The 24,092-nt window shown below is 57.1% G+C and overlaps 1 protein-coding gene across 2 annotated transcripts; it reads left to right on the top strand.

Annotated features, from left to right (window-relative positions):
• Positions 1-80: 80 nt before the first annotated feature.
• Positions 81-22,616, top strand: Akt1 (AKT serine/threonine kinase 1). Of its 2 annotated transcripts, none has more exons than XM_052739127.1 (14): positions 81-198; positions 3,652-3,787; positions 13,718-13,846; positions 16,300-16,411; positions 16,734-16,881; positions 17,331-17,462; positions 18,089-18,154; positions 18,930-18,998; positions 19,267-19,392; positions 19,460-19,588; positions 19,663-19,877; positions 20,112-20,199; positions 21,215-21,317; positions 21,686-22,616. In XM_052739127.1, the coding sequence occupies exons 2-14, from the start codon at positions 3,742-3,744 to the stop codon at positions 21,763-21,765; spliced, it is 1,443 nt and encodes a 480-aa protein (XP_052595087.1). In that variant the 5' UTR covers positions 81-198; positions 3,652-3,741; the 3' UTR covers positions 21,766-22,616. The 2 variants fall into 2 exon arrangements, with proteins under 2 accessions (XP_052595087.1, XP_052595086.1); XM_052739126.1 differs by lacking the exon at positions 81-198 and adding an exon at positions 1,130-1,222.
• Positions 22,617-24,092: the final 1,476 nt, after the last annotated feature.

Here is a 24,092-nt window from a genome sequence, read left to right as displayed (position 1 = left end):
GAGTTCTCCTGAAGAAGGGCGTGCTTCCTAGGTCAGCCCCGGAGGCAGAGACGGAGCGCCGATTGTAGCGGCGGCGACTCCGTTCTGGGCGCCAGCGTGGACTAAATCTACCCTCCTGTTTACACTCCAGGTGAACTCTGACCCTTGGATGAAAAACAAAAAAAATGCCCCCTCGGAAAAAATACCAAACACATGAAGGTAAACTCACAAACGGGTTATCATCAGTTTGGGCCTCAGGGATGAGGGAGGGGCTCTGTGCAGGAACTGCTGGGGCAGGCTTCAGGGGGAGAAGAGAGGATGGGTTGGTTAGAGGCCGGAGCCACCTTGACTCTTCAATTCCGGGACACCATAAGGAACCGCCCCCCCGCCCCCGCCGCCGCCCTCCCCCGTGCCTCGCCCATCTGAGTCCTCAGCGAGGTCTTGGCTGGCTGAGCCCTACCCTTGAGTCTGTCCCCAACACCACACTGGCCCCTCTGGGTGTCCAGGTGTGTCCCCTTCTCCCCGTCACCTGCAGGGTCCCTGTCAGCTTCTGTGGCAGACAGTACTGAGTTGAATGTCGTCCCCCCCCCCCCCCCCCCCCCGGTAGCCTTCCTTTTTGTGTAGTGTGGTCGGCAGTGCAGCCGGTCTCTCCCGGCTCCCAAGATGGGGACAGTTGGGCCTCTTGAGAAAGTCAAAACTGATCCACTCCCCACGCCGGCCTCCGTGGGGTCTGCAGAGCTAGGCCGATAAGTGCCAGCTCGTTCACAAACCGGAGGACCTAGGCCAGAGCTGGAGCCCCGGATCTGCGGCGGGGCTCCGTTACCCGCGTGGCCCTGGCTTGGGGCCACCCGAGGGCGGCGCCTGCGGGGCCGCGCTCGCGCTCACGGGGTGCCTCGCCCTGGCCGCGGGCCGCGCCGGGGGCGCCCGGGGCGGCGGAGGCGGATGTGGGCGGGCGGCGCGGGCGCGGGGCGGGGAGAAGGCGGGCCGGCGGCGGCGGCGGCGGCAGCACCGAGGCGGCGGGCGGCCGGCCCAGCGCGGCAGCGCACGCGAGTCCGGGACAGGCGGAGCGGACCGAGCAGCGCCCGGCGGCCGGCACCGCGGCGGCCTAGACCCGGCCAGCAGCGCGCGCCCGGCCGCCGCCGCCTCCAGCCGGCCCCGCCCAGCGCCCGCCCGCGGGATGCGGAGCGGCGGGCGCCCGAGGCCGCGGCCCGGCTAGGCCCCGTCGCCCGCACGCGGCGGCCCGGTGAGTGCCCGCGCCGCGCCCTGTTCCGGGCCGCGGCCACCCTGCTTTGTTCCCGGCCGCGCCGCGCCTCCGAGCGGAGCAGGAAGTGGCCGAGCGGAGGCCTGGGCGGGGAGCGCGCGGGGCCGGGCTGATCGCGCAGGAGGCCCACGCCGGCGAGGGTGCGGGCGGCCGCCGCGTGACCTTGGGTGGCCGCCCCGCGGGGCCGGGCCGCGGGAGAGGGGCGCTGCTAGTGTGCGCAGTGGGGGCCGGTGCGCCCCGGGGCCTGGGGCTGTCTGGGCACTCGGCCAGCGAGGGTAGGAGAAAGGCTCGCCCCGCGGCCTGCGTGTGGTGGGAGGGCCCTGGGAAGGAGAACTCATTTCCCACGGACAGAAAGTTGTGCGCGGTGGCACTGTGCCCAGGCTAGCCCACAAAAGACTGCTAGCCTTCTTGGGCCCGGAAACTGCTTCCTGGACTAGGTGGTTTCTGGAGGGGCTGGGGCTTAGAGGACGCATGGGCTCGGCCTCTGGGATCCGGGATACTGGTAGAGCTGATGGATTTGTCGTAAAGAGGACTGGTTTCTAAGTTATGTGGTGGTGGAACCTTCCTCTGCTCTGTGGCCAAACTCCTCCTCCCCGAGGCCCCTGGTCTTGCTCCAGGTGGCTAGCCTTGACTGCTTAGAGCCATCACTCAAGTGAAGGGCAAGTCTCCTTGGTGGGGCCCCAGCTGGGCGTGTGGGCCCAGTGTCCCAGAGGGGTTGAACTCTTAAGACTTAACAATAGCAACCATATGCCCTTGTGGCAAGGCCCTCCAGAGGCACGGGGGGGGGGGGGGGGGGGGGGGGGGGGGGGGGGGGAGAAGGTCCCATGCTCAGGGCTGCTTGATGTGGACATTGGTTAACATTGCTGTGTCTCTTCACCCCGTGCGTATGAATTTATTTTTACATGGCTCTGGACAGCTGACTGTCATCAGCAGACCTTGGGTGGGGGTGGGGGACATCCAGAGAGAGGTCTTGCAGTCCAACCCTCTGCCTCCAGGCCACACCCACTCTGACAGTCATCCTCTGGGGTTCCTTCTTGGCTTATGCTTTTCATTCCATTGCCACCTGCTTGGTGAGGGGAAGGTGTTCTCCTTCTTGGCCAGTGTGGTCTTTACTACGCTGGCATTTGGCGTTTGACACACAGCAGCAGGGTCTTCCTTTTGTTCCACATTTAGCTGCAGTCAAGGCAAAGTGGCAGTGACTCTGGGTGCTAGCTTGTGCCTTCTGGGCTAGAGAGGTGACCTAGGAGGTTGTCCAGGTCAGCTGTAGTAGACCCAAGTTGGCGTCTATTCCACAGTGGCCTTCTGGTCTTTCCTGGGCCTGTCCACAGGAGCCCCAGGTGGAGGGACCACAGCACAGGCTTGCTGGTAAAGAAGTGCCCAAAGGCACTTTCCCAGAGTGTCCAGACTCGGGGATGTAAGAACTGGGGCTTGAGGGATGCCCACGAGTTTCTCCAGCCAAGAAGCAATGGAACTTTGTAAGATGAGCTGGCAGAGTGTGCTTTGACACAGGCTAGCTGGCGGGCCACTGCAGGACCCTAGGTCTTGTATGTTGCCTGCCCCATGTGTGGGCTGAATGCTGTAACCACCCTGCTCTGGATGCTCCTTACCAGCAAGCTGTCTGGAAGTCTCTTTGTCCCTGGTATAGAGTGAAGACCTTGACAAAACCATAGATGCCTAGTACACGTTAGCCCAGTGGATGAGGCAGCTTCAGAGGAGAGTGAACGCTTGGCAAAACCATAGAAGCCTAGTACACATTACCCCAGTGGATGAGGCAGCTTCAGAGGAACAGGGTGCTGATTTTGAGAGGATCTGGGGTTTCGCCTGAGGAGGTTTTTAGTGTTGCCCTGAAGGTCTCTGGGCGCATTGCTTTATACCATTACCTGCTCTACCTGTGCCTTTTTAGTGTTTACATTCCTGTGTTCCTAATCCGAGCAGATGGGAACCCTGTGTTCTGCATTGGGTGTCCTAGACTGTAGGCTGGTGAGAATGCAGGACAAGACCAGCAAACAAACACCCTCACTAGTGTGGGGCAGAGCAGAAGCAGTCAGCGCTGCCTGGAGGAGGTGGACTGTTTGCCGGGGTAGCAAATTCAGCAAGCTGCCTGTCAGGAACATCCCCCGTCTGGGGATGGAGTATTCCAGCAGAGGCCAGGGAGGTAGAGGTTGGCCACAGCCTTGCATCCTAGGCTGTCGAGCCTGGATCTGCGTGCGGCTTCTACTGCATGTGGGTCTTATACAGTAGTGTTTGGAGATAAATCAGTCAGGCTGGCAGGGTAAGGGTGAAGAGGGAACCTGGGATCCAGAGGGGGGTAGATCACATGAGGGGATGTGGGTAATTTGTGGGTCCTGGGACTTAACTAAAGCTGACCCCAAGCAGGACCCTGCCTCACATGCTTTCTTGGCTTCTTCTAGACGCTGCGGCCAAGCCGGCTGGGCTCAGCCTGCTGAGAAGACACTCTGAGCATCCCTGGGTTACCCCGGTCTGTGGGGGCCACGGATACCATGAACGACGTAGCAATTGTGAAGGAGGGCTGGCTACACAAACGAGGTCAGTCCCTGCTCTGCAGGGGGAGCAGGGCTGGGCCTGGGTCTGCCCAGGTGTGGAACCCAGGGGGCTATAATGGCCCAGCAGGCAACTTTATGGCCATATCAAAGAGTGCTTGCTGTGTCCAGGCCTGCTGGGCAGGAGCAGCACCTCCCCACCGTGGGGCTCTAGGCCTGCTTCAGGAGGAGTGTGCAGGCCCAGTTTTTCCCATAGTATGGAGGTCACGGCCTCCTTCTGGGGCCTCTTGGCTAGAGGCTGAGGCCCTGTGCAGGGCCTGCTTTGAGCGGCTTGGGGGTGGGGCCAGCTGCTGTAGCCTCATTCCTGACTTTCCTGGAAGGCAGCAAGGACATGGCTGCTGTTCCAGGGCTGGCAGACTGGTAGCCTGGGCACTGCCCAAGAGCTCCTGAGGGCAGGCAGGGCAGGGTTGCTCTGCTTGGCCCTGTGCCCACCTCAGTCCTGGATTCCTGAAGTCAGGGGGCTCCTCATCAGCAGGGGCCCAACAGGGGCCTGTTGTCATGAGAACAGAAGAGCTGACTGACTGCTCCTATGCCCACGGCCCCTCACCTTCAGGCATACCCACCAGCTCCCTCCTGCCAGGAGTAAGTTTCAAAGCCAGCTCCCTAGGACAGTCACTTGTTCTTGCCCCGGGGCAGGCATCTCAGCCCCTCCTGACTTCCTCTTCCTGCAGACCTGCTCCCACCGGAAGTTCTAGTGATCCTTGCCAATGCTAGCCACTGCTCCCACTCCTTCTGGCTCTCTGGCAGAGGGAATTGTGATCTTGGTGGCCAGAGGAGGCCCCAGACACAGAAGAGGGAGAGTGGGGACGTTCGGAAGGTGGTGTTAGGACATGAGATGTGGGAAGTAAGAATTCTAGCAGCAGGCCCGAGGGCCATGAGCTAAGGGAGGTGGGGAGGGTTGTCTGTGTCGGGCGGTCTCAATATGGCAGCCCCAGGGAAGATTCTGTGCTGGGCTCTGCGAGGGCTGTGACCTGTACCTCTTGTCTGGCTCTAGTCTGTCCTGCTCCACCTGCCTCCCACCTCCCCAGTGCCTCCTTCCCCGGCCCCCTAGGCGTCCTGCCTCAGGAGCTCGGATCCTGGGTTGTGCTCTGCTGTCCACTTCACCCATCCGCCCTCTTTGGAAGTGGGACTCGCCCCTTCGGCTCCTGCTTCTCCCCCACCCTGGCCATACACAACCTATTTCATGGATGTCCAGTGTATGGCTGTCAGAGTTAGAGCCAATCTAGAGGTTACTGGGCCTCAAGTTACTGGGACATTCCCCAGGCGACATTCTGAGGCCTGGGGGGTGTCATATTGCTCCTTACGGCCGAGCCTTGTGAAGGGCCAGGTGGGGTAGGACGTCAGGCTCATGGGTGTGCAGAGGCTGTGTTTGAACCTGGTTTAGCAGCTTGGTCGTTGTTCCTCCCCAGGAGAAGGTCACTGCGTTCCTTAGGCCTTGATTTCCACATTTATGGCATGGAAGTGGGGGTGGGTGAAGATGTGGAGAGGAGAGTATTATCTGTGGGATGGCCCAACTAGACACGACACCTGCTAGGTGGAATGGACAGAGAACACCTGTCTGTGGGGTAGGGGCTTCCCAGTCTCGGCAGCCTCTAGGGACAGCTGCCTGGTGACCAGCCTCAGGCTAGGAGAGACAGGCCATTCTCATGGTCCCTCATCCTCCTCCTGCTCCAGCCCGGGTGGTAAGGGCTCTGATGGGGATGATGGTAGCCATATGCCATTCCTGCTCTGGCCCAGCCGTGTCCCACTGCTTGGCCTGCTGCTGCTTGCTGAGAACTTGCCTGTCTTGGTGACCCTCATCTCTCCCTTCTGAGCACCCTGCCGTGTATGTTATGGGTTCCAACTCATGCCTGCATCATTGGTTTGGGGTTCTAACTCTCTCCCTGTCTTGGGTTGGGGTCAGAACATGTTAGGTCAACCTCGAGCCTGAGGCCACTCTGACTTGGCTGGGGTAGGCAAGGAAGGAAGGCTACTGCAATTGACCCTCAGTGTCCCATGATCCCTTGGACACCTGGGTATCCCCCATATCCTCCACTTTGTTGACTCTGTAGGTTAGAGTACTGCTGACTGGGAATTGAATCCATCTGCTAGGTCTCCCATGTCCAGCCAGGGGCTTGGAGCACATACATTGGATCTTGGCTGAACTCCCAAGCTCCCCATGGACCGACCATGCCTTTGAGGCTATTTGAGCATATAGAGAGGATGTTCCTTCCCCCTCACTCCATATCTACAGAGATCCCAGGTCCAGGTTTTTCCTACCCCTTGGGAGCTCACCCCTCAGGAAGAGTCCCCAAACCACTCTTGGGAGCTCTGACTGTTTGTACTCTGGACCAGAGGGTGCCCAGCCGAGTGCCCAGTACAAGAGCAGACATTCTAGCTATGCATTGATCTGCGGCTGGACCTGATAAGTCTCTGGGCATCCAACAAGGGGCCCATAGACCGATGGAAGCCGTGGGCTTGAGCTAAAGACGAGCTAGAAGCAACGTGGCCAGCCTAATGAGCAGGTGGGTGGACAATGAGGACAGCAGCATCACCCAGGAGAGTGGACATGCCAGGGCCCAGTGCTGGTCATACATCCCCAAATGCAGAGGTTTGGGGTCAGTGAACTCTGACAGTATTTTGATCACCAGCCTGGGGTTAAATTGCAGGTGTGGCTGAACTTGTCTGTGACCTCCGATTTCAGTCTTCAGATTGCAAATGAGCTGTGTACTGAGGCCACAGGCTTGTCTGTGTTACTCTTCTGGGTTGTTCCCCCAAATCCCTGATGCCTGGTGGGCTGTGTGCACAGGAGCTGATCTGTAGCCGTCTACTTGGTCAGGTTAGCCCTTGTCTCTGTCCCCCAGCCCACAGCAGGTGGGTGAGGAGAAGCAGAGGACACTGACACAGTGGATGAAGGAGCTGTGTGTGTGGAGTAGGTAGCATGACCAGCTGTAGGGCCAAGTGTAGGCTCACTCACTCAGCAAACTGAGTTGAGGGGTCCAGCAGGGTGGGCACCACCCAGCTGTTCTCACTCCTGTCAGGTAGAGGAGGTTCCGATGGGGTGGAGAGAAGCTGGCATGTGGTATGGGGCTCTGGGTCTGGATCAGTGAGTGCGGAACTCATGATGTCTCTGGGGAGAGCCAACGGTTCTGAGCCCAGTGGGCAGGTCAACATTTAGGGACAGGAATGGTGCTGTGTGTGGAGACTGAGCCTGAGAGAGAGGTAAGCATGTGGCACCTGCTAGAGAACTGGACAGAGGGTGGCAGCTGAGTGCCCTGGGCCCACCCATGGAGGGGGCAGTACACTGTAGTGTGTGGCTGTGGCTGAGTCTTGGCTGGTGCTGGGGCTGAGTTTCCTGTTTTGTGAGCATGTTGAGTTCTCCCTTAAAAAACAAACAACAAAAGAGGAAGCTGGGCGTCCTTCCACTGGGGTGTGAGGGTCACTGTGGCCTGGCCTGGTGACTCCAGAGTGGGCAGCACTCCTCTCTGCTTCCTGATCACGGTCCTCTAGATGGAATCGTCCCTGGGGCTGAGCCACATGGAGGTCACAAGGTGGTGAGGAAAAGTGTGTGTGGACATGGGACTCCCCCGAGCTGTGGGCCTGGGACAGCCCCTCGGCCCGGCCAGTTCTGCAGGGTGGCAGAGTGCACTGTACAGAGGACACAGACCTAGAAGGAGGTGGGGTACTACGTGGACAGGCAGAACCGTGACCCACTGGCACTGCTGGGAGTAGCTTGAGGGGTTGCATCAGGCTGGTTCCTAGAAGTGCCATGGGGTAGTAGGGAGAACTGTCCTGTCCTTGGCTGGCAACCCTCTCTGCCCAGTCACACCCGGGCCAGGCTCGGAGCCAGCACCAACCCTTAGGCCCTCCCTGTAATGGTAGTTGCGCCTGTCCTAGCCACCCCACTATGGCTGAGGCTCCACCCACGCTCAGCACTTCCCCAGAAGAGCCTCCCCAGCCAGGACCCCAGGACCTAGGCCCTAGGCCGGGCAGAGGGGCAGAGGAGCAGCCAGGAGCCCCTCAGTGACAGTGGCGTGTCTGCAGGGAGCTGCATGCCTCACTTCCTGATGCTCAGGGACTGTTCTTTGCCTCTGGGTGTCTTGCTTCTCCCTCCCCCTCCCCCCTCCCCTCCTCTCCCCTCCCCTTCATTCCTTCAGTAGTTTTTTGAGATAGGGTCTTACTTTGTAGCGCAGATTGGCCTGAACTTGTGAGTTTCCTGCCTCGCCCTTTTGGGCTCTTGGCATAGGACTTAGGAGGTAGTGGGCCCCAAGACACTGTTCTAGAGAGGGCTTCCCTGCTCTTGGCCAGGTTCTGGCTGGCCCATGTAGGCTCTGGTATCTGGGGGGTGAAGGCAAGGCTGGGGCTGCCTCTGCTTCCCAGCACATCCTTTCTGCTTCCCAGCACATCCTTTCTGCTCTGTCCGGGCCTCTTTTTTTTTTCTTTTTTTTTTCTTTTTTTTTTTTTTTCTTTCGAGACAGGGTTTCTCTGTGTAGCTTTGCGCCTTTCCTGGGACTCACTTGGTAGCCCAGGCTGGCCTCGAACTCACAGAGATCCGCCTGGCTCTGCCTCCCGAGTGCTGGGATTAAAGGCGTGTGTCACCACCGCCCGGCTCTTTTTTTTTTTTTTAAATTTGGGGGGGGGGATGAGTGTGTGTGTGTGTGTGTGTCTGTCTGTCTGTCTGTCTGTGTATATACATGCGCGCGCGCACACATACACGCAGGGGAGGGGGTGATCACATGTGCCACAATGTACATGTGTTCTGAGGACACCTTTTGAGTTGATTTTCTCTTCTACTATGTGGATCCTAGGGATCAAACTCAGGTCATCAGGCTTGAGGGCAGGTGCCTTTACCTGCTGAGCCATCTTACAGGACTGTCTGGGCCTCTTGGGCTGTGCCACAAATGAGGTAGAGAGGGAGGTGGCTAGGCAAAAGGGGGTACCGCCTTTGGGACTCAGCACAGTGTGGGGTCTCTTGGCTGTGCCTTGTGTCTGGGGAAGCGGGATGGCTGATGTGGTGTTGGACTGGCATAGGGAGACTAAAAACCAGGTGCAGGACGGGGGCTATGTGTGTGGCTTGCACAGAAACGGTGGGACTATGCTGAATTAGATGATCTGAGTGCATAGGAGGCTTGGAGATGTGTTCTAGGGTGGGGCTCTAGGCTGACCTTTTCTGGTCCAGGGTAGCTGAGGGCAGTGCTGTGGAGGAGGTAGGTATGTGGACCAAAGTCTGGACCAATACTCCCTATGTGTTGGAGGTGGCAGTTGTGGGAGGTACGATACCCGCAGTGGGTTCTAGGAGGCTGGAGAACTAGTCACCACCGTGTGAAGTAGATCCTGGAGCAGCAGCAGGCCACGGGGTCCACCACTTCATTTGTGAGGCATTGTGCTTGGGCGGTTGCTGGATCTTGACCCTTCTCAGCTGAGGCCTGCCGATGGCAGTTCTTGTCCTGGCAGTCCCTCAGCTCTGGTTATTTTTGGCTTCTCTGTGACCTCTAGAGTCCCTTTCTTTAAGCCTCAGTTTCTCCAGAAAGCTGGTGGGTACAGTGAGCCCTACCTCCTGCTAGGTGAGATTTTAGAGTTGTGTTCTATGGCAAAAAGCCCACCCAGGCTCAGTGGAGTGCCAGCCTTTTACAGACCGAGACTGGCCACCGGTACCCCGCCCTATGAGACTCACATGAGCACTCCTCTGAGAAAGGCAGAACCCGGGCTATACCTGGTAACACCAGACCTGGAGTTTCACCTGCTCATGGGCAGCACACCCTTCTACCCCGCCTTTGCCCAGCTTTTGGGCATTGAGTCTGTTGGGGGTCAAGAGACGTGGAGCCCAGGGCCTGCAGAGGGACCTGGGAGGCTGGGCCTCGGAGATGACCTTGTCAGCTGCTGACCACCCACTGCCCAGAAGGCAGCACGAGCTGGGCCAGCGGCCCCAATGGGCTGCTATCAGCAGACCGCTTGCTCAATGTGCTGGAGAAGGTAAATGGGCACCCGGCAGCTGTCGGTGCGATGGATGTGTTGGCGGTGGGGGGACGTTCGGTCGCTGCTGTCAGCTGGCGCCCGCTCCCCAGGCCTGCTGGGGCTCACTTTGCTGTGGAGAAACAGCTCGGTGCCGCCTGGCGCCTCGCCAGCTGTTGCCTGTCACCGCCACTGCGGCAAAGTGTTTATCCAGCAGTTTCCCCAAGAACCAGGGGCTTGGAGAAGATGCTCACAGTGACGAGGACATGGGCCAGGCCAGTGAGAGGTGACTAGTTGTACCCGGGACGTGGGTGTCCCCTAGGGTGTGTCTGTAGGTATAGGTCATGGCCGTGGCTGTCACGTTGCCCTGTTACAGTGCTCTGCTGTGGGAGGCCAAGTAGGGGAAGCCTCTTGTGAGGTACTGTGCCAGCACCTAACATCCAGCATCCACTTCGCTCTTCCTCCCTTTTCCTTTTCCTATTTATTTAGTTTTTTGAGACAGGGTTTCTCTGTAATAGCTCTCGCTGTCCTGGAACTCGCTCTGTAGACCAGGCTGGCCTCCAACTCACAGAGATCTGCCTGCCTCTGCCTCCCAAGTGCTGGGGTTAAAGGTGTGCACCACCACTACCCGGTTCTTTTCTTTTTTCTTTTTAAGACAGATTCTCTGTATGTAGTCTTGGCTGGCTTGGTATTCACTGTGTAGACCAGGCTGGCCGTGAACTGTGAGAGAGCCACCGTCTTGGCCTCCTGAGAGCTAGGGTTAAAGGTAGGCACTATCGTGCCCGGCTTCCCCATTTCCTTTTGTGATTTAGGTCCAGAAGGCCCTGATGGAGGGACTTGGAGGCTAATCCACACAGATGCTGCAGAGTATGCTCCATGAGGACATCAATGAGTGGCATCTCTGGGTACCCTTCCCCCCAGAATTGGACAGGATCTGGACTTGGAAGAGTGGGTGGGACTGAGGGAGCCCTTGCCTCTTCCCAGGTGCTGGCCTTGGTGCAAGAAGGTGGGATGGGCCCTTGGGTGGGGTGGGTACTGGCTGCCATCTCTGCATAGCAGGTGTGAGACCTTCTGGATGGACTTGCACATCTACTGTGATGCCGGCCTTAGCCCGGGGTGTCCGCTCTTTGCTGTTTTGGTTGCTCATTGGGAAGCTGTTGTCAGGCGTCTGGCCTCCAGACCCGTGGGGATCCCTTCGTGGAGGTGGCACCTGGTCATTTGTCATCTGTCCACGTCTGTGTGAACGCAGGCCTGGGAAGGAAACTCCAGGTGGAGCACAGCACCTCTGGTGGGCCGTGTGTACCTGCGTTCCCAGAGGCTGTGCAGACAGGTGGAGGGCCCCAGCTGGTGCTGCGCTTCTCCAGCTGGACTCCGCCTTGCCTGGGGTCAGGGTATCAAGCATCCAGATGGGGTGAGGGAGCCAAGAGGAGCCTGGGTGGGCCAGAGCCTAGCACTTCTGCGGAGGCCAGAATGGCTCAGTAGCAGTTCCTCCTTGCCAGAGTGTGAAGAGCTGGAGGGAGGCTTGCTGAGGTCCATGTCCCCAGAAGAGACCCCAGGAGTGGACAGGAGTATTCCTAGATCCCATGTAGCCATGAAGGACCAGGGTAGCCGCCTCTTGTATTTGTCTATCATATGTTAGCCCAGTTCTGCAGAGGGGGGACTTGGGGTCTGTCTGGACTGCACTCATTAACAGGCAGGCCACATCCCAGTGCAGCTGGCTCAGCCAGGAGGTACCCCCACTGACCACTTGGCTAGACCTTGAGATCTGTGTGTGCCAGAGCTGTGGCGCCCTTTCCTCTGGAAGGAGGCCACCACAGGAAAAGACCCGATGAGGTCACTTTGCTTTACATTTCTCCTTGGCCATGTGGCCTCTGTGTGGCCAGGGTGAGGAAGGGCGCCTAGGCCCTTCTGGGTACTTGCCTTCTCTTCTGTCTGGTGAGTGCCCCTGCCTGTACCTCCAGGTTCACATTCCAGAATCTGCCTGGCCTAAGGGGCTGGTCGTGTAGGCTAAGAACCAGTAGTAGATTCAGGGTCAGGGTGGTGGTCTTCGTGTGGGGGACTGCACTGAGCACAGCGGGGTGGGCAGCAGTTGGTAAATCAAGATGGATTTCTGGGGCACGGGTGCGTTGCTCATCAGCCTCCGTACTCAGTTAGTGTCCCGGGGAGCAGCAGCTGGTGAGATGGGAGGCACTCCATCAGGGGCCGACAGCTCCAGACTGCTGCTGGCGGGTGGGCATGCGCGGCGGGTGGCCTAGGAAGGAGCAGGCTGGGGGTGGGCTGCTCACCCCCAGTGGCTCTGCAGTATTACTCAGAGCCCCTGCCTACCCACTGCACCTCCTAGGCCCTGTGCCAGGAGGGGGGCTGTCGTGGGGCTACTGGGCATGTGAATACTTGCAGGTGTGTGGCACCTGGTCAAGAGCAGGGCTGGTGCCTGCAGGGGCTCAGGGGACTTTGCAGAGCTGGGTGGGAACCCTGTTCTGTGTTCATGTTATGTAGGCAAGTTGCTGGGTCCTTAGACCCTCCTAAGCAAGGGAGGGTTGGCTTTGGGCACTGCTTTGAGGCCCCCAGTAGCTGGGAGGTGGCTGGACTGGGGAGCTAGGCTTCTGGGAGGTAAAGATGGGAGGCAGGAATCAGTTTACAGGTGTCCTGGTGGTTATATGTGGACTGTGGCCCTTGAAGAGAAGCAGAATATTCTTGCCTATGCCCTGGAGGAGCACCAGTCACATTTGGGCACATGCCACAGAGTCAGGAGGAGCTTAGGCTTTCTTCTTTGCTGCCCTGTCCATTGTGGAGCTGGGGTCTTTGTCAGTGCTGGCAGCGGACTTAGGAGATCTGCAGTGGTGAGGGGGCAGGATCCCTAGCTCTAATAGCTGCCAGCCCCCTGCAGTGGGGGTCTTGGTCTGGTAGTGGCTCTGTTCACTTCTTCCCTCACCAAGAGCCTTCTTTCATCTTTTAGCTTTCTCTCGTTCCGATTCGTGTATGATCATGCAGAGCAAGGCTGGTGTTTGGAAATGCCTCCCAGGGTGTCGATTGGAAGGGGCTAGATGGTGGAGATGGGGAGGTGGTTCATGTGTAGGACCTGCAGTATGCCACCCAGAGCCCTTGCTGCTTATGCCCTGGCAGGTCCAGAGAGCCTGGAGGGGTCCAAGCTGGTGTGCTCTACTAGGTAGACTGTATCTCACCTGGAAAAGTGTACTCCAAGAACGCCTAGATTTGGCACATACCATTAGAGGGTAGAGAAGGAAAGCTGGCCAGCCTCCCTTGGGCTGTGAAAACGGGATTAGGTGCACTGCCTGGTGCCTGTGACTTGGTCTGTGCCCTGGAGCACCTGGTGGTAGGTGGCATGGTCCAAGCAGTTGCTCACTACACATCCCTCCAGGTGTCTTTGCTTCGGGCTCAGTGAGGCAAGCTGACTTTATCCCAGATAGAGGGACCCCAGCCCTGTGGGCTGCTCCTCCTGTCCTCAGCCTGGTGTCCCCTCAGATGAAGAAGTTGCCTAATTAGTTAGTTCCCTGTTGTTCAGACTCCTTGCTCGGCAAAATGTAAATTAAACATTTTTTCCGGGTGTCAGTATGAAAAATGACACTCGCTGGGAGCTCACAGAGGACATCTGCTCTGATTCCTGAGTGTGGTGCCTACTTATGGCTGATGCTGCAAAACTGGAGGGAACGAAGTTCCTGTGTACCTGGGTGACCAGGACTCAGCTGGGCACAGCCCAGGTCTCAGCTCGAGCCCAAGCCCGCCATGTTCCAGCTGTGGTACCTCCTGGGTCTGCTGCATAGGCAGATCCCTAGAAGATGCTCCCAGCAGCATGCACTGGCAGCTCTGCCCTAGTGACAGAGCCTTTGGGGAAGGCTGAAGTGGCCAGATCCCTTCCCCACCTCACACTGTACCCTTCACTTGAATCTGCATGCCTGGTTCCTCTCAGGTGTCTGGGCCATTGCAGTGGTGTTCACATGCATCTCCTTATGTCCCAATCCTGCAGGGGAATACATTAAGACCTGGCGGCCACGCTACTTCCTCCTCAAGAATGATGGCACCTTTATTGGCTACAAGGAACGACCTCAGGATGTGGAGCAGCGCGAGTCCCCCCTTAACAACTTCTCAGTGGCACGTAAGTGTCTTAGCCACTTGGATTGAGTGAGGTGGCTAGGCAGGCCAGTAGGGAGGCTGGAGCTCTCTGCCCACTGAGGAACCTGAGGGGAGGCCCCTGGGTTTTATCTTAAGGTGCTGGGCAGTGCTGGCCTTGAGTCACCTCCTCTAGGACTGGCGAGTGGCCAGCTCTGGCTGGGCCGGGGAGCCTTTGCTAGGAAGGCTGAAGGTTCCAGTATGTGGTGACTGTACCTGATTTAGAGAGTGGCTTGACCAGAATCCCTCTAATAGGGACTAAAAGCCACTCAAGGGCATTCACTGGGAACTCTTGGGTAGACAGCAGGAGGAAGGATTCCCAGCTCTAGGAGTCTGTGACATCCTAGGAGCCATTTCTGTAATTGTCCCTGGGAAGGGCATCAGAAGCTCTTTTCCAAAACTGTGGGTCTTGTGGTCCCCTTACTGGAGTACCAGTGGGAGTCAGCCCTACTCCAGGATTGGTGAGGGTGATAAAGTTGGGGATACGTGAAACTATCTTTGAAAGCTTGGGGCTTGAGAAGCTATGTCCTTGTTCTCTGTGCCACATTGTGACAGCCCAGTTCTGCCTGGGACTGGCCAAGGGCTCAGCTAGTTTTGTAGGTGTGGTTGAGTTTGGTAGTGATATGTAGCAGCATGTCTGAGCCGGGGGTGTGGGGGGGGTTTACTAACAGTGGACTCCAGGGTCATCCTCAGGCTGCAGTCCGGAGTACAGTGTGTGCCTATCATAGCTTGATCTGCATTCTACACCCAGTATCTTCTTGATATGCTTCTGCCCTGCGAGTAGGTCTGTTTGACTGCCTCAGATCCTAGGGGCGTCCACCTTCCTTGGCCAGGCCCCAGATCGGCCAGAGCCTTAAGGCTTAACATAGTTTGCTGCCTCGACAGCTGGATGGGGAAGGAATCCTAGGTTACTTATTGCAGGAGGTAGGAAAGGGAACTCTATGGAGCAGACACGTAGGTATGGGCACCAGCCGGGAGCTGCTGGGCAGTGAGCAGGGAACAGCTGGGTGGGGCTGTGTTCAAGCCAGTTTAAGGGCTTTTCCATGGAGGTGGGTTCTGGTGGGAGGGTTTAAGACCCCAGCTTGGTGCTAGTATTCATCTGCTGGCCTGACAAGCTATCCCAGATGTGCTGAGGACAAGGCTCAGGGTGATTTTCCACCCCCATCCCCCACTCCATGTTGACACAGGCCTTCCCCAAGGCTGGGCCTCAAGCCCCTCTTGGCCCCTGACTTGGCAGACTGCCCCCTGCTCATTCATTGGGGCCTGGAGGCCCCTCACATTGCCAGGACCCAGACGATGGAATGTGGGAGGCCCCTCAGCCCCTCCTGCCTTATAGAGTCTTGCCAGGAAGCCCTCTTGCTGCATACAGACCCTCAGGGCCTGGGCTGTCTCTGTGATACACCCTGATAGATGTGTACACCAGGTGTGCACCAGGTGTGCATGCTCTGAGTATCCGTATTCCAGTGTATGCTCCTGGTGTGGGTGCTGCATATATGTGTAATTTTCCCAGGGACTCCATATGTGATTGGGGAAACAGCAAGATACTCCTGTACGAAACGGGGTGGGTGGGCTATGTACTCTTGCCCCTCCCAGGGATATCAGTGTTCCTCAATCCCTCGATCAAGACCCAGCATGAGATAGGGGTCAGCAGCTAAAGGAAAGAGGAACTTTAGAAATGGTTATGGTGCAGGGCTAACTGATCTAGCCTAGCACCTTCTTATAGTGCCTCACCTTCAGAGCAGAGCATCCCACCTGGCAGGTCTTGGCTCTCTGTTCTTTGAGGGGAATTGGGACTAGGGGAGGGGGTGTAGCTAGGTATGGTAGCTCATGTTGTAGTCTAACACTCAGGAGACTGAGGCATGATTGCCTCGAGCTCAAGACCAGCTTAGATTACATAGTGAGTACCAGGTCAGTCAGAATTTCATAGCAAGACCCTGCCTCGGAAAACAGAAAAGCCAGGGGTGGTAGCTAAAACTTGTAAACTTAGCACTTAGGAGGCAGAGGCAGGAGGATTGCCATAGTTTGACACTTCTGGTTTACGTGGAGTGTTCCAGGGCTATACACCAAAGACCCCATATCAAAAATAAACAATTTTTAAGACTTCAAGATTCTTATTTTATTATTTTGTGTGTAAAGGTATTTGTTGTGCCTTTGTGTATGTGTGTGCCTGGTGCTCATAGAGACCAGAAGACAGTGTCAGACCCCTGGAACTGGAGTTACAGATGGTTGTGAGCTACCATATGGGTGCTGGGAATTGAACTTGGGTCCTCTGGAAGAGCAGTTAGTGCCCCCAAAATAAATAATTTTTTTAAAGGGAGGATAGGATGCACCTTCCTGGGATAGGATGGGTGGGTCTGGGGGATAGGGTCCATCTGGCCAGGTATGGAGGGTTTCATGGAGAAGCGGTGGATGTCAGTGCTTGCCTGGCCTCTCCTTTAGAATGCCAGCTGATGAAGACAGAGCGGCCAAGGCCCAACACGTTCATCATCCGCTGCCTGCAGTGGACCACAGTCATTGAGCGCACCTTCCACGTGGAAACGCCGGAGGAGCGGTGAGTGGGCAGGGTGTGGGGAGGGCTTCTGGAACAGTGGGCTATGCCCCCTGCTCAGGGCCATACTCGCTTGAGAGCCAAAGGCCTCTGCTGAGCCCATTCTGGAGAAGTAGGCTGGTTCTTCTTGTGTGGTGTGGGGGCGAAATGATGGGAGGAGCATCAGTGTCCCCAGTTCCTTGAGGTTTTCTGATACTCCTGAGTGTACGCAGACCAGGCTCTGGGTGGTTGCCTGCAGCTTCAGGGCCAGGCAGCCAGGCAATTGGTAGGTGAAAGCCATGGTACAGCCCCTGCTGGTGCCTGAAGCCTCACTTGACCCCTGCAGGGAAGAGTGGACCACTGCCATCCAGACTGTGGCTGATGGACTCAAGAGGCAGGAGGAAGAGACGATGGACTTCCGATCAGGTTCTCCCAGCGACAACTCGGGGGCTGAGGAGATGGAGGTGTCCCTGGCCAAGCCCAAGCACCGTGTGGTGAGTCTGGGCTCTGGTTCTGCTGGGGATACCAGAGTTGTAGAAGGACCTGACGGGGCCTGGTATCCCTGACTGGCTCCCTGTTGGGGTCTGGGTGCCCCTGGCTCCCCTTAGATGGATTGAAGAGATACCTCAGTTGGCAGGATACTTACCTGGTATGCATGAAGCCACAGTAATAAAGAAAAAAAAAGTAAAATGAAGATGCCCACCATCTCCCAAGCCCCGGTGCTCTGAGCTGAACTGTACAGACCCTTCACTGGTCCCCACAGCCAGCAGATGTAAGAATGGCCTGTCTTGGCTCCAGCTCTCTTGAGTTTGCTGTGGGGTAACTTGGAGCCTTGTTCCTTTTGGACATTGTCAGGCTGAAGGCAGTGGCATAGATATCTCTCCCCATCGGCCAGTTGTGGTGCGCAAGGGTCCTCCCTAACTAGGCTGTCTGCTACCCATAGACCATGAACGAGTTTGAGTACCTGAAGCTGCTGGGCAAGGGCACCTTTGGGAAGGTGATCCTGGTGAAGGAGAAGGCCACAGGCCGCTACTATGCCATGAAGATCCTCAAGAAGGAGGTCATCGTTGCCAAGGTGCCAGGAGGGCAGGGTGGAGGGAGGGTGAGGACTGCAGGGGAGAGGAGGGAGGGTGAGAGGACTGCAGGGGAGATGGGGAGAGTGAGAGGACTGCAGGGGAGAGGAGGGAGGGTGAGGACTGCAGGGGAGAGGAGGGAGGGTGAGGACTGCAGGGGAGAGGAGGGAGGGTGAGAGGACTGCAGGGGAGAGGAGGGAGGATGAGAGGACTGCAGGGGAGAGGAGGGAGGGTGAGAGGACTGCAGGGGAGAGGAGGGAGGGTGAGAGGACTGCAGGGGAGAGGAGGGAGGGTGAGGACTGCAGGGGAGATGGGGAGAGTGAGAGGACTGCAGGGGAGAGGAGGGAGGGTGAGGACTGCAGGGGAGAGGAGGGAGGGTGAGGACTGCAGGGGAGAGGAGGGAGGGTGAGAGGACTGCAGGGGAGAGGAGGGAGGGTGAGAGGACTGCAGGGGAGAGGAAGGAGGGTGAGAGGACTGCAGGGGAGAGGAAGGAGGGTGAGGACTGCAGGGGAGAGGACGGAGGGTGAGGACTGCAGGGGAGAGGAGGGAGGGTGAGAGGACTGAAGGGGAGAGGAGGGAGGGTGAGGCCTGCAGGGGAGATGGGTGCTCACTTGGCTCCACCTTCCAGGACGAGGTTGCCCACACCCTTACTGAGAACCGTGTCCTGCAGAACTCCAGGCATCCCTTCCTTACAGTAAGTGGCAGCCATCAGTCCGAGCCCCTCTGAGATAGGGATGGGTAGGGTAGAGTGGGTCAGGCTCACGTGCTGCCTTTGTGCACACACACGGGGGCTTCCAGGACTTTAGGCGGACTGATGGAGAGGTGGGTGCGAGGTGCTGACGTGGAGCTGGGAACCGTCCTCACGAGACTGTGGTGTGCAGGGAGGGAGGCGTGACTGTGGTCTTCCCACTCTGCTGAAGCCGTGGGTTGCCCAGACTCTCCACCCCCTCAGTCCTCTCAGACCCATCTTCTAGGCTGATTCCTCTGGAGACCAGCTTTCCTCGGGGTTTAGTGAGTGAAGCTCAGTTACAGCGGCTTGATTGGCGCAGGGCCAGCATTTTGGGGCGTTGCCTTTAAGCAGGGCCACCTGTAGTCCATGATGGGAAGGCTCCTGGGATGGCTCAGCGCACTGGTTCTAGAAACACTAAGCTGGAGGTCAGACTCCCCACCTGGAGGCTTTTGGTGACCTCAGAACTTGGTGCAGTCAACTTCTAAGCCATCTTGCCCTGCACTTGAACCCAGACCCACGTTTCTTATCTTAAAATATGCCATTTGGCATGGTGGCCTCACATCTGTAGTCCTTGCACTTGGGAGGCTGAGGCAGAAGGATTTGCTGATGGCAAGAAAGTCTGGACTGACACCTGAGACAACACTAAGATGCCCCGCTACATCTTGGGGTTGGCTGGGCGGCAGTACTGCCAGGGCGTTAATGCTTCGTCGTGCTCAGACTCACTGTGCTTCCATTTCAGGCCCTGAAGTACTCATTCCAGACTCATGACCGCCTCTGCTTTGTCATGGAGTATGCCAATGGGGGCGAGGTAGGGCCATAGGCAGCTTCAGAGCTGGGCACTTCCTGGGTGAACTTGTCCCTCTGAGAGCCTTGGGACCCTCTCTGCAGTCCAGACGGTGCTGCTGCCCCTGGCCGTGTGAGCCCACAGTTGCTTGCTTTGGGATGTCCTGTTTCTGCTGAGTTAGTCTCCAGGCCCCTAGTTCTCTTTGGGGGTAGTCCCTAACCTTCTCTGCCTTGTGGGTCACAGGGGTGGGGGCCCCTCCTGCAGCCCCTCCTCAGCACTCTCCACCCCACAGCTTTTCTTCCACTTGTCTCGTGAGCGCGTGTTTTCTGAGGACCGGGCCCGCTTCTATGGTGCGGAGATTGTGTCGGCCCTGGACTACCTGCACTCTGAGAAGAACGTGGTATACCGGGACCTCAAGGTGTGTCCACGGACCTGGGGAAGTGGGGACGGGGGCCTGGCCACGCTAACTGAGGCTTCCTACACAGCTGGAGAACCTCATGCTGGACAAGGATGGGCACATCAAGATAACGGACTTCGGGCTGTGCAAGGAGGGTATCAAGGATGGCGCCACTATGAAGACCTTCTGCGGGACCCCCGAGTACCTGGCCCCTGAGGTGCTCTGCCACTTCTTGTGTGTTCCCCCACCCCCCCATGTCCTGGACACATGGTGACAGAGTCCCCCATCCAGGTGCTGGAGGACAACGACTATGGCCGTGCAGTGGATTGGTGGGGGCTGGGCGTGGTCATGTATGAGATGATGTGTGGCCGCCTGCCCTTCTACAACCAGGACCATGAGAAACTGTTCGAGCTTATCCTCATGGAGGAAATCCGCTTCCCGCGCACGCTTGGCCCTGAGGCCAAGTCCCTGCTCTCTGGGCTGCTCAAGAAGGACCCCACACAGAGGTAAGGGCCACCAGTACTTTAAGCTCAGCCTCCGGACAGTAGTACTGCTTCCCACTGTACCCACCATACTGCCCTGTGTCGTCTCAGTCACGTGTAGCCAGGGCAGACCCAGGTGGTGGTCAGGCAGCTAGGGGATACCCACAACTGCTCAGGAAGCCCCACCCCGAGAGCATCCCCATGAGCCTGTCCCCTCGCATGCATTGTCTGAGCTCTGGACCTCTCTCCTACCCACAGGCTTGGCGGGGGCTCCGAGGATGCCAAGGAGATTATGCAGCACCGCTTCTTTGCCAACATCGTGTGGCAAGATGTGTATGAGAAGAAGGTGTGCATCTGGCCACTGTGCCCATCTCTGGATCACACGTGTGTGCGCACACACTAACACTCACTCTTCAGTTTTTACTGGTTCAGATGCCCATGATGGGCTCAGCTCTGTGGTAATCACATGCCCCTGCAGGAGCCACAGGGATGTGCATGCCTTCCTTACTCACACACCCTGCGTGCGGACCTCACTCAGTGGCTAGGCCTGTCCAGGCCCTTGATTGTGCCCGAGTTGCCTACCCTGTGCCCTGAAAGCTAGCTGAGGTGGGGTATTTAGGTTTCTCCAGCTCCACTAGAGCCCCACCCCTTCTCTTAGGCAGCACCTGTCTTTCTGAGAGTCCCTTGTACGCATCCCTAGGTGGGGTGCCCTTCGGCTCCTGAGCAGCCTTGGCACAGGCTGATGAGGCATGGCATGTGGGCCCAACACTGTCACCAAACCTGCCTTTAGTGTATCCAGCCTGCCCCTACCTTGAATGTCCTTTCTAGGCCACATGGGACCAGCAGCTGGAGCCCTGCCCTCTGATCATATGGGGGTGTGAATGGTACACCTCTCCTGTCCATACCCATCTAGAGATCCCTTGAGGTGACATGTAACACTGCCCTCACACCAGATTTTGGGGGGACCGTAGTTGAGAATCCTTGCCTGTGGAACCCAGTGGGGATGTTAGCACCTCTATGTACACATCACTTTGCAGTTTGCCTCTTCTCCCTGGGCTCTCAGTGAGGTGAATGAGCTCACCTGAAGTCTCTAGTCTTCTCTTTCTCCATTTATAAGAAAACTTGCAAGGAAAATGGCAAGCAGAAAAAAAGAGACAGGGCTGTCCCTGCCGCTGGGAGATGGGCACAGTCGTCACCTTCTGCCCCTTTGGGGCGGCCCTAGGTGGCCTCTTCTTGCCTACACTGCCCTACTTAGTTTCATCTAGAGCTGTACCCTTTGCTAGTGGCTCACCCCTCAGGAAGTTAGTGTTGCCTGGAGATGGAAAGGGAGCTGTAACCAGTCCTCTTCTCTTCCTCCACAGCTGAGCCCGCCCTTCAAGCCCCAGGTCACCTCTGAGACTGACACCAGGTATTTCGATGAGGAGTTCACAGCTCAGATGATCACTATCACACCGCCTGATCAAGGTGAGGGCCACCCTGCTCTAAAGTGCCTCAGTGTTAAGCTTCTGTTGACTCCAGTTTTGTCTTTGTATGGGGGGGGAGGAACTGGAGTAAGAGGTTGTTGTGAGATGCCATGTGGGTGCTGGGAATTGAACTTGGGTTCTGTCAGAGCAGCCGGTGCTCTTAACCACCAAGCCCTCTCTCCAGCCCCAAACCCACACTTTTAAAAGGCCCCTTTTGGAGAATGGTAGTGACTAGGCTGGGAGTGAGTGCACTGAGGGCCAGGGTGGCTGTGCCCACGTGTAGAGCCTCCCCATTTCCTCCATTATGTGGCAGGTGGGTGGGCTGTTTCTGGAGGCGGGGTCTGAGCGTCTCTTGTGGCCGGCCCACAGATGACAGCATGGAGTGTGTGGACAGCGAGCGGAGGCCGCACTTCCCCCAGTTTTCCTACTCAGCCAGTGGCACGGCCTGAGGCCGGGCAGCGGCTGGCAGCTGTCACTCCCGCGCGTTGCCGAGTCCAGGAGCCCCGCGTGGATCATCTCTAGCTGATGGTTTTGTTTCTCGGATGTGCTGGGGAGGAACCTTGCCAGCCTCCAGGACCAGGGGAGAATGTTTCTACTGTGGGCAGCAGCCTACCTCCCAGCCAGGTCAGGAGGAAAATTATCCTGGGGTTTTTCTTAATTTATTTCATCAATTTGAGGCCAGATGTGGCCTCAGTGCCCAGAACAATTAGATTCATGTAGAAAAATATTAAGGACTTCTGAGACCATGTGCAATGTGGGCTCATGGGTCTGGGTGGGTCCTGTCACCGCCCCCATCGACCTGGCCACTCTGGCCGCCACCTGTCTTTAGGGTCCAGGGCCAAAGTCCAACTGGAGGGCACCAGAAGCACCTCACTGTGGTATGCTAGCTGGCTTTCTCCCTCTGGGGTGGGAGAGGGCAGAGCAGCCTCAGCACCAGGGCTGAGTGGGATGGCCAGGACTCACCTAGGTTGACAGAGGAACAAGAATCCAGTTTGTTGCTGTGTATCATGCTGTTGAGAGGCATTGTAGGGGATTTTAATCTCCGTGCAGAAGAGCCCCTGCCCCCTCCCGTGTGGCGGCTCTTGGGGGCACTGGGAGTGTCTGCCTCACGGGAGCTCTTCTCTTAGCACTTGTCCTTTCAGATGCTTGACTTCTCCAGCTGTCACCCTGGCCTGTCCCTCCTGGCCGGGCACTGACCATTGCTGCACCATGTCGTTTTTTACAACATTCAACTTCAGCATTTTTACTGTTATAATAAGAAACTGTCCCTCCAAATTCAATAAAAATTGCTTTTCAAGTTTGTGGTTTGCTTTGCTGGATGGTGTGAAGTGTGGGAGCCCTGTTTGTGGGTTTGGAGGTGAAGGAGCGTGGCTAGGGTCACTTGGGACCTCAAGGTGGGTCCTAGGCACAGGTCCCTGAGGCTCCAGTGATAGCCTTCAGGGGAAGACAGACGTCCCTCCAGCAAGACACTCCTGATGACAAGTGGGGTCCTGACTGACCGGAGTCTACTCTCCTCTTGACCCTCCCCAAAGGATGGTATCTAAGCCACGGGCCAGCCCCAGCTGCTGTGTGTGGGCAGAGCAGTAAGCCGGACCCGGATCCCAGGAAGGATAACAACACGCTGGAGATACAGCTCAAAAAGGGCTCAGGAGGCCCTGGTTGAGGTCACATAGCACATCTGTGACCGAACAGAACAGGACCATTCTGGGTTTGCATGGACATGACAGGAGTCCAAGCAGCCTCCCAAGACATACTGGATATGCTCTTGGTGCCACCTGGTGGCTACTGGCGGAACTGCAGCAAGAGATGAGTAACTGCCCAGTAAAACATTTAGAGGCCTCTAGGTACTGGGCTCCCTGCAGGTATGGGGGAACTACACATGTACAGAGCCCAGTGGCTGGTGGCCTCACTGGGATGGCGTCTGACACTTGCAAACATAGGACTTGGTGATTGTCTTGACCTCTGGAAGATGAGAATATGTACTTGTAGAGCAGCCCAAGTTTACTCTAGGTGACCACAGCCATCCCAGTGGTGGCATCTAGAGCCTTTCTGGAGGTGTATACAGCACTGCACACTATACTTGTAAGTTACTAAGGAACTATAGAAAACAGGCATGAGATCCAAGTGGTGGTGCACGCCCTTAGTCCAGCACTCAGGCACTGGAGCTAGGTAGATCTCTTGAGTTCAATCCCAGCTAGGCGTACATGGTAAGACCCTGTGTGGGGGGCGGGGAAGGGAGAGGGGGAGGGACAGAGCAAGCACATGGTAAATAGTGCTCTCTGTAACCCTCATGTAGAGCAAAGCCTCATCTAAAGTGGCTGAAATGTAGACACACACAGCTAAAGCCAGGGTTGGGCCAGATGGAGTGTCACAGGCTGTTCTTGCCATGAAACTCCTTGGGGATGTCTCTAGCACAGAGGAAGGGGTCTAGAAGTCGTGGGCATTTAACAGCGTTGTATGCCACCATCACAGAGGTGGGCCAAGCTCTTGGAGTGAATAGTGATGGTCAACTGAGCATACTGTTACTCATGCAGCTGCCCCACAGAATCATTGTAGGCAAGAATCGGGCATCTAGGGGATGCTCTTGGGAAATGTGGTACCCTCACCAAAGGCACCCAGCCTAGCCTATAACAACCAGATCATATGAGGGGCTTGACCTGCAGCCATGGAAGGGTCTGGTAAGCTTAAATGAGTTACCTAAAATACTTCAATTTGTAGAAAGTTGATTGTATTTGCCAAGGTGGGGACCAGTGGGAATGAGTAATTGCTTAATGGT

This window comes from Peromyscus californicus, unplaced genomic scaffold (assembly GCF_007827085.1).
Source record: "Peromyscus californicus insignis strain IS unplaced genomic scaffold, ASM782708v3 Scaffold_15__1_contigs__length_86483966, whole genome shotgun sequence".
NCBI lineage: Eukaryota > Metazoa > Chordata > Mammalia > Rodentia > Cricetidae > Peromyscus > Peromyscus californicus.
The sequence above is the reverse complement of the archived record's forward strand: the minus strand, read 5'-3'. Positions and strand labels throughout refer to the sequence as shown.

Coding starts and splice junctions, on each gene's coding strand:
- Akt1 (XM_052739127.1), top strand. CDS start 3,742: ATGAACGACGTAGCAATTGTGAAGGAGGGCTGGCTACACAAACGAG. Junction 16,412..16,733: donor GTGGAAACGCCGGAGGAGCG/GTGAGTGGGCAG, acceptor TGACCCCTGCAG/GGAAGAGTGGACCACTGCCA. Junction 16,882..17,330: donor CCAAGCCCAAGCACCGTGTG/GTGAGTCTGGGC, acceptor TGCTACCCATAG/ACCATGAACGAGTTTGAGTA.